This window comes from Poecile atricapillus, chromosome 30 (genome assembly GCF_030490865.1).
Source record: "Poecile atricapillus isolate bPoeAtr1 chromosome 30, bPoeAtr1.hap1, whole genome shotgun sequence".
NCBI lineage: Eukaryota > Metazoa > Chordata > Aves > Passeriformes > Paridae > Poecile > Poecile atricapillus.
Genome location: NC_081278.1, coordinates 475041 through 489740, shown reverse-complemented (window position 1 = coordinate 489740; position 14700 = coordinate 475041). Strand labels below are relative to the sequence as shown.

The following is a 14700-nucleotide window of genomic DNA, read 5'->3' as shown; positions in this document are numbered from 1 at the left end:
AACCAGTCCAAACCAGTCCAAACCAGTCCAAACCAATCCAAACCAGTCCAGACCAGTCCAAACCAGTCCAAACCAGTCCAAACCGGTCCAAACCAGTCTAAACCAGTCCAAACCAGTCCAGACCAGTCCAAACCAGTCCAGACCAGTCCAAACCGGTCCAAACCAGTCCAGACCAGTCCAAACCAGTCCAGACCAGTCCAAACCGGTCCAAACCAGTCCAAACCGGTCCAAACCAGTCCAGACCAGTCCAAACCAGTCCAGACCAGTCCAAACCGGTCCAAACCAGTCCAGACCAGTCCAAACCAGTCCAGACCAGTCCAATCCGGTCCAGACCGGTCCAAACCAGTCCAAAACGGTCCAAACTGGTCCAAAACCAGTCCAAACCAGTCCAAACCAGTCCAAACCAGTCCAGACCAGTCCAATCCGGTCTAAACCAGTCCAAACCAGTCCAAACCAGTCCAAACCAGTCCAAACCAGTACAAACCACTCCGACTCTGCCCATTCCCAGTAAAATCCAGGAACCCTGGAATTCTTTATTGCCCCTCCCCCCCCCCAAATTCCGCCCCTCCCCCACCCCCAAAGTGGGGGCGGGGCCAGGGAAAAGGGGGCGGGGCCAAGGGAAGGGGGAGGGGCTTCGGCCCCGCCCCTCCCCCTCCCCCGGGCTCAGTTCTCGACGGCGGCTGCGGAAAGAAAATCCCAAAAAAAAAATTCCTCAATTTTTTTCCTCAACTTTTTCTTCCCCAAATCCCCCAAATTTTCCCTTCAGGATCCCGAAATTCCCTCCCCCAAAAATTCCCAAATTTTTTCCTCCCAAAAAATTCCCAAATTTCTCCCCCCAATTTCGCAATTTTTCCTCGGATTTCCCTCCAAATTCTCTTTAAATTCACCCCAAAATCTCCCCAAATCCCGGAGCCTCCCAAATTCCCGAATTTCTCCGCAAGTTTTCCCCCAAATTCCCAAAATTCTCCTCAAATTTCCATAAAATCCCAAATTTCTCCTCAAATTTCCTTAAAATCCCAAATTTCTCTTCAAGTTTTCCTTCAAATCCCAAATTTCTCCTCAAGTTTTCCCTCAAATCCCAAATTTCTCCTCGAATTTCCACAAAATCCCAAATTTCTCCTCAAATTTCCACAAATTCCCAAATTTCTCCTCAAGTTTTCCCTCAAATCCCCAAATTTCTCCTTAAATTTCCATAAAACCCCAAATTTCTCCTCAAGTTTTCCCTGAAATTCCCAAATTTCTCCTTGAGTTTCCTTAAAATCCCAAATTTCTCCTCAAATTTCCATAAAATCCCAAATTTCTCCTTAAATTTCCATAAAATCCCAAATTTCTCCTCAAGTTTTCCCTCAAATCCCAAATTTCTCCTCAAATTTCCTTAAAATCCCAAATTTCTCCTCAAGTTTTCCCCCAAATCCCCAAATTTCTCCTCAAATTTCCTTAAAACCCCAAATTTCTCCTCAAGTTTTCCCTCAAATCCCAAATTTCTCCTCAAATTTCCCTCAAATCCCAAATTTCTCCTCGAATTTCCCTCAAATCCCCAAATTTCTACTCAAATTTCCCTCAAATCCCAAATTTTTCCTCAAATTTCCTTAAAATCCCAAATTTCTCCTCAAATTTCCACAAAATCCCAAATTTTTCCTCAAGTTTTCCCTCAAATCCCAAATTTCTCCTCAAATTTTCCCTGAAATTCCCAAATTTCTCCTCAAATTTCCACAAAATCCCAAATTTCTCCTCATATTTCCTTAAAATCCCAAATTTCTCCTCAGGTTTTCCCTCAAATCCCAAATTCCTCCTCAAATTTCCCTCAAATCCCAAATTTCTCCTTAAATTTCCATAAATTCCCAAATTTCTCCTTAAATTTCCATAAAATCCCAAATTTCTCCTTAAATTTCCACAAATTCCCAAATTTCTCCTCAAGTTTTCCCTGAAATTCCCAAATTTCTCCTCAAATTTCCTTAAATTCCCAAATTTCTCCTCAAGTTTTCCTTCAAATCCCAAATTTCTCCTTGAATTTCCATAAAATCCCAAATTTCTCCTCAAGTTTTCCTTCAAATCCCAAATTTCTCCTTGAATTTCCATAAAATCCCAAATTTCTCCTCAAGTTTTCCCTCAAATTCCCAAAATTCTCCTCAAATTTCCCTCAAATCCCAAATTTCTCCTTAAATTTCCATAAAATCCCAAATTTCTCCTCAAGTTTTCCTTCAAATCCCAAATTTCTCCTTAAATTTCCTTCAAATCCCAAATTTCTCCTTAAATTTCCCTCAAATCCCAAATTTCTCCTCAAATTTTCCCTCAAATTCCCAAATTTTCCCCCCAGGCCTTCCCCAAAATTCCCAACTTTACCACACCAGGACCCCCCAAAACCCCTCAAATTCCCAAATTTCTCCTCAAATTTCCATAAAATCCCAAATTTCTCCTCAAGTTTTCCTTCAAATCCCAATTTTCTCCTCAAATTTCCCTCAAATCCCAAATTTCTCCTCAAGTTTTCCCTCAAATCCCAAATTTCTCCTCAAGTTTTCCCTCAAATCCCAAATTTCTCCACAATTTTTCCCTCAAATTCCCCCCCCAGGCCTTCCCCAAAATTCCCAACTTTACCACCCCAGAACCCCCAAAAAACCCCTCAAATCCCCAAATTTCTCCCCAAATTTCCACAAATTCCCAAATTTTTCCTCAAGTTTTCCCTCAAATCCCAAATTTCTCCTCAAGTTTTCCCAGAAATTCCCAAATTTTCCCTCAAATTCCCAAATTTACCCCCCAGGCCCTCCCCAAAATCCCCTAAAATTCCCAACTTTACCACCCCAGGACCCCCAAAAAACCCCTCAAATCCCAAATTTCTCCTCAAATTTCCACAAAATCCCAAATTTTTCCTCAAATTTCCCTCAAATCCCAAATTTCTCCACAATTTTTCCCTCAAATTCCCCCCGCAGGCCTTCCCCAAAATTCCCAACTTTACCACACCAGGACCCCCAAAAAACCCCTCAAATCCCAAATTTCTCCTCAAATTTCCACAAAATCCCAAATTTCTCCTCAAGTTTTCCCTCAAATCCCAAATTTCTCCTCAAATTTTCACTGAAATTCCCAAATTTACCCCCCAGGCCTTCCCCAAAATTCCCCAAAATTCCCAACTTTACCACCCCAGGACCCCCAAAAAACTCCTCAAATTCCCAAATTTCTCCTCAAATTTCCATAAAATCCCAAATTTCTCCTCAAGTTTTCCCTCAAATTCCCAAATTTCTCCTCAAGTTTTCCCTCAAATTCCCAAATTTCTCCTCAAGTTTTCCCCGAAATTCCCAAATTTTCCCAAATTCCCGCCAAACCCACCCAGGCCATCGGGGGGCGCCATCGCCGCGGGCTCCTCGGGGCCGCTCTGCCCGCTCAACTCGTTGGTCGGCGTCTCCTGCAACAAAATGGCGGCTCTCAGCTTGTGATTGGCCAGCGGAGCCGTCAATCAAACCGCCGGACCAATCACCTGATCGAATAGGTGCACTGTGACGTCATCGAAGAAGGATACCGCTTTTCGCTTCCGGTTGGAGCTCAGTCCGACTTCCGGCGGGCGCCGCGGAGGTTTCAGGAGGCCGCGGAGGCCGCGGCCGTCCCAGCGCGAAACCACGAGCGGGACGGGCCCCGCCGAGGCCTCCTCGGGTCCCGCCGCTTCTTCCTCATCCTCCTCGTCTTCGTCGTCCTCGTCCGGGTCCCCCCGAGAGGTTTCGGGCGCGCCCCAGCGCAGCGGGAGAGGCCGCAGGGCCAGAGGCGGCAGCGGCAGCGAGAGGCGGGAGGCCTTGGCTGAGGGGAGGAGCGGGAAAATGGGGAAAAGTGGGGGAAAAGAGGGGAAAATGAGGGAAATGTGAGGGGAAAATGAGGTAAAATGAGGGGAAAATGGGGGGAAAATGAGGTGAAATGAGGGAAATGTGAGGTGAAATGAGGGGAAAATGGGGGGAAAATGGGGAAAATGAGGGAAAATGTGAGGGGAAATGAGGGAAATATGAGGTGAAATGAGGGGAAAATGAGCGAAAAATGAGGGAAAGTGAGGGAAAAATGGGAAAAGTGAGGGTGAATGTGAGGGGAAATGCGGGAAATATGAAGTGAAATGAGGGGAAAATGGGGAAAATGAGGGGAAAATGAGGAGAAATGGGGAAAATATGAGGTGAAAGGAGAGAAATATGAGGTGAAATGAGGGAAAAGTGAAGGAAATATGAAGTGAAATGAGGTAAAAATGAGGAAAATGAGGGAAATATGAGGAGAAATGAGGGTTGAGGCCCAGAAGGGAAAAATTTGGATTTGGGGAGGATAAAATCCCCAAATCACCAAAGTCCCTCCCAAAATCCCCAAATTTCCCCCCTAAAATCCTGAAATTTCCCCCCCAAAACGTAAATTTCCCCCCAAACTTCCCAATTAATCCTCTAAAATTCCATTTCCCCTCCAAATTTCCCAATAAACCCCCAAATTTCCCATTTTTTTCCCCCCAGATCCCCAAATTTCCCCCTTGAATCCCAAATTCCCCCCTAAAATCCCAATAAATCCCCAAATTTCTTCCTTAAATCCCAAATTTCCCAATAAATCCCCAAATTTCCCCCAAAATTCCCAATAAACCCCCAAAATTCCCAATAAATCCCCAAATTTCCCCTAAAATTCCCAATAAATCCCCAAAATTCCCAAGAAATCCCAAAAATTTCCCTCTTAAATCCCAAATTCCCCCAAAATTTCCCAATAAATTCTCCAATTTCCCCCCAAAATCCCATTTTTCCCCCCAAATTTCCCAATAAATCCCCAAAATTCCCCCGAATTTCCCAATAAATCCCAAAATTCCCCCAAATTTCCCAATAAATCCCCAAAATTCCCCCAAATTTCCCAATAAATCCCAAAATTCCTCCAAATTCCCCAATAAATCCCAAAATTCCCCCGAATTTCCCAATAAATCCCCAAAATTCCCCCGAATTTCCCAATAAATCCCAAAATTCCCCCAAATTTCCCAATAAATCCCCAAAATTCCCCCGAATTTCCCAATAAACCCCCAAAATTCCCAATAAATCCCCAAATTTCCCAATAAATTCTGAAAATTTCCCAATAAATCCCAAAATTTCCCCCAAAATTCCCAATAAATCCCCAAATTTCCCAATAAATCCCAAAAATTTCCCTCTTAAATCCCAAATTCCCCCAAAATTTCCCAATAAATTCCCCAATTCCCCCCCAAAATCCCATTTTTCCCCCCAAATTTCCCCATTAAATCCCCAAAATTCCCCCAAATTTCCCAATAAATCCCCAAATTCCCCCAAAATTTCCAATAAATCCCCAAAAATTCCCAATAAATCCCAAAATTCCCAATAAATCCCCAAAAATTCCCAATAAATCCCCAAATTTCCCAATAAATTCCCAATAAATCCCAAAAAATTCCCAATAAATCCCCAAAATCCCCCCAAATTTCCCAATAAATCCCAAAATTTCCCAATAAATCCCCAAATTTCCCCCAAGATTCCCAATAAATCCCAAAAAATTCCCAATAAATCCCCAAAAATTCCCAATAAATCCCAAAAATTTCCCTCTTAAATCCCAAATTCCCCCAAAATTTCCCAATAAATTCCCCAAATTTCCCAATAAATCCCAAAATTCCCCCAAATTTCCCAATAAATCCCCAAAATTTCTCCAAATTCCCCAATAAATCCCCAAATTCCCCCAAATTTCCCAATAAATCCCCAAAATCCCCCCAAATTTCCCAATAAATTCTGAAAATTTCCCAAAATTCCCCCAAATTTCCCAATAAATCCCCAAATTTCCCCCAAAATTCCCAATAAATCCCCAAAATTCCCAATAAATCCCCAAATTTCCCAATAAATTCTGAAAATTTCCCAATAAATCTCAAAATTTCCCCCAAAATTCCCAATAAATCCCCAAATTTCCCAATAAATTCTGAAAATTTCCCAATAAATCTCAAAATTTCCCCCAAAATTCCCAATAAATCCCCAAATTTCCCAATAAATCCCCAAAATTTTCCTCTTAAATCCCAAAATTCCCCCAAAATTTCCCAATAAATTCCCCAATAAATCCCCCCAAAATTCCATTTCCCCCCCCCCCCCAAAAAAAATTCCCGGGCTCTGCCCCTCCCCCACCTCGGATGTCGGCGCTGGAGCCGCGGGTGGGGGAGGGGCGCCCCTCCCCCCCTCCCCCCGGGGGGTCCCTCAGGAGGCGCCGAGAGACGGAAACGGCTTCGCTCAGGGACACCTGGAGCCGCTCCCGCGCCACCGGCCACGCCCCCGGGGATGGTGACGTCATGGGGGCGCCTGGTGACGTCATAGGTACGGCTGGTGACGTCATAGGTACACCTGGTGACGTCATAGGTACGGCTGGTGACGTCACAGGTACGGCTGGTGATGTCACTGATACACCTGGTGACGTCACTGATGTGCCTGGTGACGTCACAGGTACGCCTGGTGACGTCACAGATACACCTGGTGACGTCATAGGTACGGCTGGTGATGTCACTGATGCACCTGGTGACGTCATAGGTACGGCTGGTGATGTCATAGGTACGGCTGGTGACGTCATAGGTATGCCTGATGACGTCATAGGTACACCTGGTGATGTCATAGGTACGCCTGGTGACGTCACAGGTACGCCTGGTGACGTCACAGGTACGCCTGGTGATGTCACAGGTACAGCTGGTGATGTCACTGACACACCTGGTGATGTCACTGACGCACCTGGTGACGTCACAGGTACACCTGGGGACATTGGGGACGTCACTGACACACCTGGGGACATGGCTGGTGACGTCACAGGTACACCTGGTGATGTCACAGGTACACTTGATGACATCACAGACACACCTGGTGATGTCACAGACACACCTGGGGATGTCACAGTCACACCTGATGACGTCACAGACACACCTGGGGGTATGGACACACCTGGGGACATTGGGGACACACCTGATGACGTCACTGACACACCTGATGACGTCACTGACACGCCTGGTGACGTCACAGACACACCTGGGGACATTTCAGGAGTTTTTGGGGCCATTTCGTGACGTTTTGGGGACGTTTCCGGGGTTTTGGGGGAGATTTTGGGCATTTTTGGGGACATTTTGGGCGTTTTTGGGGCCATTTCTTGGTTTCTCGGGGATTTTTTTGGGGACATTTCAGGGCTTTTTGGGGACATTTTTGGGGAATTTTTTTGGGACATTTCGGGGCTTTTTGGGGACGATTTTGGGGCCATTTCTTGGTTTTTTGGGGACATTTTTGGGGATTTTTTTGGGGACATTTCGCGGCATTTTGGGGACTTTTTCGGGGACATTTTTGGGGACGGGTCCCTCTGTCCCCTCGGGGATTTTTTTGGGGACATTTCGGGGCATTTTGGGGACATTTTTGGGGATTTTTTTGGGGACATTTCGGGACATTTTGGGGATTTTTTTGGGGACATTTCGGGGCATTTTGGGGACATTTTTGGGGATTTTTTTGGGGACATTTCGGGGCATTTTGGGGACATTTTTGGGGATTTTTTTGGGGACATTTCGGGGCATTTTGGGGACATTTTCGGGGATTTTTTTGGGGACATTTCGGGACATTTTGGGGACATTTTCGGGGTCACCTCGCGGCGTTTCCTCGGGGACCTCCTGGGGGACTTGGGGCTCCTCCTCGGGGACCCCTTTGGGGACACCGGGGACGATTTTGGGGACATTTGGGACAATTTTGGGGACATTTGGGATATCAGGGACCCCCCTGGGGACATCAGGGACATTTCTGGGGACACTTTTGGGGACATTTGGGGGATCTGGGACCCCCCTGGGGACATCGGGGACAATTTTGGGGACATTTGAGAGGATTTTGGGGACATTTGGGGGATCTGGGACCCCTCTGGGGACATTTTTGGGGACATTTGGGGACACCCCCCCACCACGGTGCCACCCAAGGGGTCCCTGGGGGTGTCCCCAAGGGGGTCCGCAGCTCCTGGTGGCCCTGCTGACCCCTCTGGTGGCCCTGGGGACCCTTTTGGTGGCCTTAGTGACCCCTCTGGTGGCCTTGGGGACACTTTTGGTGGCCCTGGGGACATCTCTGGTGGCCTTGGTGACCCCTCTGGTGGCCCTGCTGACCCCTCTGGTGGCCTTGGGGACGTGGCCGGGGTCAGAGGGGTCGTCCCTCGTCCCCAAGGTGCCACCGCCGGTGACAACGGCGACGTCCTGGGGGGCACCGGGGGCGGCTCCGGGGTCGGTGGTGACCGGTCCTGGGCCAGCGATGACCGGTCTGGGGTCAGTGGTGACCGGTCTGGGGCCAGTGGTGACCGGTCTGGGGTCAGTGACCGGTCCTGGACCAACGATGACCAGTCCTGGGCCAGTGGTGACCGGTCCTGGGCCAGTGGTGACCGGTCCTGGGCCAGTGGTGACCGGTCTGGGGTCAGTGACCGGTCCTGGGCCAGTGGTGACCGGTCTGGGGTCAGTGACCGGTCTGGGGCCAGTGACCGGTCTGGGGTCAGTGGTGACCGGTCTGGGGTCAGTGACCGGTCTGGGGTCAGTGGTGACCGGTCCTGGGCCAACGATGACCGGTCCTGGGCCAGTGGTGACCGGTCTGGGGTCAGTGACCGGTCTGGGGTCAGTGACCGGTCTGGGGTCAGTGGTGACCGGTCCTGGGCCAACGATGACCGGTCCTGGGTCAGTGGTGACCGGTCCTGGGCCAACGATGACCGGTCCTGGGCCAGTCGTGACCGGTCTGGGGTCAGTGGTGACCGGTCCTGGACCAATGGTGACCGGTCTGGGGTCAGTGGTGACCGGTCTGGGGTCAGTGGTGACCGGTCCTGGGTCGGTGGTGACCGGTCTGGAGCCAGTGGTGACCGGTCTGGGGTCAGTGACCGGTCTGGGGTCAGTGGTGACCGGTCTGGGGTCAGCGGTGACCGGTCTGGGGTCAGTGACCGGTCTGGGGTCAGTGACCGGTCTGGGGTCAGCGGTGACCGGTCTGGGGTCAGTGACCGGTCTGGGGTCAGTGACCGGTCTGGGGTCAGTGACCGGACTGGGGTCAGTGACCGGTCTGGAGCCAGTGGTGACCGGTCCTGGGCCAGTGGTGACCGGTCTGGGGTCAGTGACCGGTCTGGGGTCAGTGGTGACCGGTCCTGGGTCAATGTCCGGTCCTGGCTCAGTGTCCGGTCCTGGCTCAGTGTCCGGTTTTGTCCCCACGGGGTCATCTCCAGGGACAGCGGTGACACCTCTTGGGCCACTGACCCTGCTTGACCCAACAGTGACCGGTCCTGGCTCAATGTCCACTCTTGACCCAACGATGACCGGTCTGGGGTCAGTGTCCGGTCCTGGCTGAGTGTCCAGTTTTGTCCCCAAGGTGCCACCTCCGGTGACCGGTCTGGGGTCAGTGACCGGTCTTGGGCCAGTGGTGACCGGTCTGGGGTCACCGATGTCCGGTTTTGTCCCCACGGGGTCATCTCCAGGGACAGCGGTGACACCTCTTGGGCCGTTGGCCTTGCTGGGGTCATCGGTGTCCGGTCTTGGGCCAAGGGTGACCGGTCTGGGGTCAGCAATGTCCGGTTCTGTCCCCAAGGTGCCACCTCAGGTGACAAAGGTGACAGTGACCGGTCCTGGCTCAGTGTCCGGTCCTGGGTCACCGGTGACCCCTCTTGACCCAATGATGACCGGTCTGGGGTCAGTGACCGGTCTGGGGTCAGTGACCGGTCTGGGGTCAGTGTCCGGTCCTGGCTCAGTGTCCGGTTCTGTCCCCAAGGTGCCACCTCCGGTGACAAAGCCCCGTCTTGACCCAGTGGTGACCGCTCCTGGCTCAATGTCCGGCCTTGACCACACGTGGTCATCTCCAGGGACAGCGGTGACGCCCCTTGGGCCGTTGGCCTTGCTTGACCCAACGATGACCGGTCTGGGGTCAGTGTCCGGTCCTGGGCCAGTGATGACCAGTCTTGGGCCAGTGGTGACCGGTCTGGGGTCAGTGTCCAGTCCTGGGCCAGTGATGACCGGTCTGGGGTCACCGATGTCCGGTTTTGTCCCCACGGGGTCATCTCCAGGGACAGCGGTGACGCCTCTTGGGCCGTTGGCCTTGCTTGACCCAACGGTGACCGGTCCTGGCTTGATGTCCACTCTTGACCCAACGATGACCGGTCCTGGCTTGATGTCCACTCTTGACCCAACGATGACCGGTCCTGGGTCACCGATGACCGGTCCTGGGTCAATGTCCGGTCCTGGGTCACCAATGACCCCTCTTGACCCAACGGTGACCGGTCCTGGCTCAGTGACCGGTCCTGGCTCAATGTCCGGTTTTGTCCCCACGGGGTCATCTCCAGGGACAGCGGTGACACCTCTTGGGCCACTGACCCTGCTTGACCCAACAGTGACCGGTCCTGGCTCAATGTCCACTCTTGACCCAAAAATGACCAGTCCTGGGTCAATATTGACCGGTCTGGGGTCGGTGTCCGGTCTTGACCCAACGATGACCGGTCTGGGGTCAGTGTCCGGTCCTGGGTCACCGATGACCCCTCTTGACCCCACGATGACCGGTCTGGGGTCAATGTCCAGTTCTGGGTCACCGATGACCGGTCCTGGGTCACCGATGACCGGTCCTGGGTCACCGATGACCGGTCTGGGGTCAGTGACCAGTCCTGGGTCACCGATGACCGGTCCTGGGTCACCGATGACCGGTCTGGGGTCAGTGTCCGGTCCTGGGTCACCGATGACCGGTCCTGGGTCACCGATGACCGGTCCTGGGTCACCGATGACCGGTCCTGGCCCCGTGTCCGGTCCTGGGTCACCACTGACCCCTCTTGACCCACCGATGACCGCTCCTGTCTCGATGTCCACTCTTGACCCCTCGCTGACCCCTCCTGCCCCAACGTCCGGCCCCTCCCCCACGCCACCGCCGCCAAAACTCCGGCCCCTCCCCCCACCTGTGATGTCACCTGTGACGTCACCTGTGATGTCACCTGTGAGGTCACCTGTGACGTCACCTGTGATGTCACCGTTGACATCATCTGTGAGGTCACCTGTGACGTCACCTGTGAGGTCACATGTGATGTCACCTGTGACGTCACATGTGATGTCACCGGTGAGGTCACCGATGACGTCATCCCCTGCTCCTCCAATCGCACGAAGAACTCGGAGCCCCCCGAGGGGCCTCGCGCCCCCAGCACCGGCAGCGACCCCGGGGACACCTCGGGACGGCCACCGGGGTCACTGGGGTCACTCTGGCCACTCCGGCCACCGGGGTCACTGGGGTCACTGTGGTCACTCCGGCCACTGGGGTCACTGCGGTCACCGGGGTCACTGCGGCCACCGGGGTCACTGGGGTCACTGCGGCCACCGGGGTCACTGGGGTCACTCCGGCCACTCTGGTCAGTGTGGTCACTCCAGTCCCTCCGGTCCCTCTGGTCACTGTGGTCACTCCGGTCCCTCCGGCCACTCCGGTCCCTCTGGTCACTGTGGTCACTGTGGTCACTTGGTTCCCTCCGGTCACCGTGGTCACTCCAGCCACTCTGGCCACTCTGGTCCCTCCGGTCACTGTGGTCACTCCAGTCCCTCCGGCCGCTCCGGTCACTGTGGTCACTCGGTTCCCTCCAGTCACCGTGGTCACTCCAGTCCCTCTGGCCGTTCCAGTCCCTCCGGTCACTGTGGTCACTCGGTTCCCTCCGGCCGCTCCGGTCACTGTGGTCACTCCATTCCCTCCGGCCACTCCGGTCCCTCTGGTCACCGTGGTCACTCCAGTCCCTCCGGCCACTCCGGTCCCTCTGGTCACTGTGGTCACTCCGGTCACTCTGGTCCCTCCGGTCACCGCGGTCACTGTGGTCACTCGGTTCCCTCTGGCCGCTCCGGTCACCGTGGTCACTCGGTTCCCTCCGGTCACCGTGGTCACTGTGGTCACTCCATTCCCTCCGGCCACTCCGGTCCCTCTGGTCACTGTGGTCACTCAGTTCCCTCCGGCCCCTCCGGTCCCTCTGGTCACTGTGGTCACTCCAGTCCCTCCGGCCGCTCCGGTCACTGTGATCACTCGGTTCCCTCCGGTCACTGTGGTCACTCCAGTCCCTCCGGCCACTCCGGTCCCTCTGGTCACTGTGGTCACTCCAGTCCCTCCGGTCCCTCTGGTCACTCAGGTTGCTGTGGTCACTGTGGTCACTCCATTCCCTCCGGTCCCTCTGGTCACTGTGGTCACTCCAGTCCCTCCGGCCGCTCCGGCCGCGCTGCCAGGCGCACTCCAAGGCCAGACCCCCCCTGCCCTGAGTGACCGTCAGCACATCCTCAGTGTCCGGCAGCGGCTCCAGCAGCGGGAACGGCGTGGCCGGAGCGGCCGGAGCAGTGACCGGAGTGACCGGAGTGACCGGGCCAGGGGTCAGCGTGGCCGGAGTGGCCGGAGCAGGGGTCAAAGGTCGGCCCAGCAGGGCCGAGAGGCGCCCGTGGAGCTGCTCCAGGGTCGGGCGCTCGGCCGGGGGACGGCGACAGGAACGGAGCAGATCCAGCCTGGGGGGGATTTGGGGGAAATTTGGGGGATTTTGGGGAATTTTGGGGATTTTGGGGGATTTTTTGGGATTTTTGGGGGGATTTTGGGGGAGATTTTGGGGGAATTTTTGGTGATTTTTGGGAAATTTGGGGAATGTTTGGGGGGATTTTGGGGAATTTGGGGCGGATTTTGAGTGGATTTTGGGAGGATTTGGGGGGGATTTTGGAGGGATTTGGGAGATTTTGGGGAAATTTGGGAATTTTGGGAGGGTTTGGGGGGTACGGGGGATTTCTGGGGAATTTTGGGGGGATTTTGGAGAATTTTTGGGGATTTTGGGGGGATTTGGGGGAATTTTTGGGGATTTTGGGGGGATTTGGGGGCATCAGAAGGGAAATCCCCCCCCAAATCCACTCCAATGTCCCCAAAACCCCCCAAACCCCCCAAATCCCCCCCAAATCCCCCCAAATCCCCCCCAAATGTCCCAAAAATCCCAAAATCCCTCCCAAAATCCCCAAAATTCCCCCCAAAATTCCTGAAATGCCCCAACCCCCCCCAAATTCTCCCAAAAATCCCCCAAAATTCCCCCAAATCCCTCCCAAAATCCCCTCAAATCCCCCTCAAATTCCCCCAAAAATCCCCCAAAAATCCCCAAAATTCTCCCAAAAATCCCCCCAAAATTCCCCCAAAAATCCCCCAAAATTCCCAAAATCCCCCAAAATCCCCCCAAAAATCCCCCAAAATTCCCCAAAAATCCCCCAAAAATTCCCCAAAAATTCCCAAAAATTCCCAAATTCCCGAAATTCCCGGATTTCCCCCCTCACCACTGTGGGGGCAGCTCCAGCCGGGGCGGGGGCAGCTCCCCCACCCAAAATCCCCCCAAATGTCCCAAAATCCCCCAAAATCCCCCCAAAAATCCCCCAAAATTCCCAAAAATCCCCAAAATTCCACCCAAATCCCCAAAATTCCACCCAAAAAATCCCCAAAAATCCCCAAAAATCCCCCTCAAATTCCCCAAAAATTCCCCCAAAAATCCCCCAAAATTCCCCAAAAATTCCCAAAAATTCCCAAAAATTCCCCAAATTCTCCCAAAAATTCCCCCAAAATCCCCCAAAATTCCCCCAAATTCCCAAAATTCCCCAAAATTCCACCCAAAAAATCCCCAAAAATCCCCAAAAATTCCCCAAAAATTCCCCCAAAAATCCCCCAAAAATCCCCAAAAATCCCCAAAAATCCCCCAAAATTCCTCCAAAAATCCCCAAAAATTCCCCAAAAATTCCCAAAAATCCCCCAAAATTCCTCCAAAAATCCCCCAAAAATTCCCAAAAATTCCCAAAATTCCCAAATTCCCGAAATTCCCGGAATTCCCCCCTCACCACTGCGGGGGCAGCTCCAGGCGGGGCGGGGGCAGCTCCGGGGGGCGGCGGCTCCGGAGTCGCCCCAAAAGCTGCCGGTCCGAGAGGTGGGGGAGGGGCTGAGCCCCCCACTCCAGCAGCTCCCACAGGGTCACCCCCAGCGCCCTGAGGGGTCACCCAGGGGTCAGGGGTCAGCCTGGGGTCACCCTGGGGTCACTCAGGGGTCATTGGGGTCACCCTGGGGTCACCAAACCCACCCTGGGGTCACTCAGGGGTCAAAGGTCATCCTGGGGTCACCCTGGGGTCACCAAACCCACCCTGGGGTCACTCAGGGGTCACCCAGGGGTCAGGGGTCAGCCTGGGGTCACCTAGGGGTCACTCAGGGGTCACCGAGGTCATTGGGGTCACCCTGGGGTCACCAAACCCACCCTGGGGTCACTCAGGGGTCAAAGGTCATCCTGGGGTCACCCAGGGGTCACCAAACCCACCCTGGGGTCATTCTGGGGTCACCCAGGGGTCACTCTGGGGTCATTCAGGGGTCATTGGGGTCACCAAACCCACCCAGGACCCCCCAAATCTCCCTCAGAGCCCCCGAAACCCCCCCAAATCCCCTCAAACTCCCCAAATCCCCCCCAGGACGCCCCAAATCCCCCCCAAACCCCTCCAGGACCCCCCAGATCCCCCCAGGACCCCCCAAATCCCCCCAGGACCCCCCAAACCCCTCCAGGACCCCCCAAATCCCCCCCAGGACCCCCAAATCCCCCCAAAATCCCCATTTCCTGACCAGACGTTGCTCTCGGGGCTCTGCGGCTCCACCCTGAGCCCCCCAAATCCCCTCCAGGACCCCTCAAATCCTCCCCAAACCCCCCCAAATCCCTGCAGGACCCCTCAAATCCCCCCCAAATCCCCCAAGACCCCCCCAA

General features: G+C 53.5%; 1 protein-coding gene across 1 annotated transcript; it reads right to left on the bottom strand.

The window, feature by feature from the left end:
• Nucleotides 1-649: 649 nt before the first annotated feature.
• Nucleotides 650-6723, bottom strand: LOC131589881 (serine/threonine-protein kinase LMTK3-like). The gene is made up of 5 exons (XM_058859730.1): nt 6675-6723; nt 6105-6296; nt 3470-3783; nt 3322-3397; nt 650-680 (listed from the first exon to the last, which is right to left on the bottom strand). Exons 2-5 carry the CDS (start codon nt 6286-6288, stop codon nt 664-666), a joined length of 591 nt encoding a protein of 196 aa, XP_058715713.1. The 5' UTR covers nt 6289-6296; nt 6675-6723; the 3' UTR covers nt 650-663.
• Between the last annotated feature and the right edge of the window lie 7977 nt (nt 6724-14700).

Coding starts and splice junctions, on each gene's coding strand:
- LOC131589881 (XM_058859730.1), bottom strand. CDS start 6,288: ATGACGTCACCAGGCGCCCCCATGACGTCACCATCCCCGGGGGCGTGG. Junction 3,784..6,104: donor CTCCAGCGCCGACATCCGAG/GTGGGGGAGGGG, acceptor TCCTCCCCTCAG/CCAAGGCCTCCCGCCTCTCG. Junction 3,398..3,469: donor CAGTGCACCTATTCGATCAG/GTGATTGGTCCG, acceptor ATTTTGTTGCAG/GAGACGCCGACCAACGAGTT.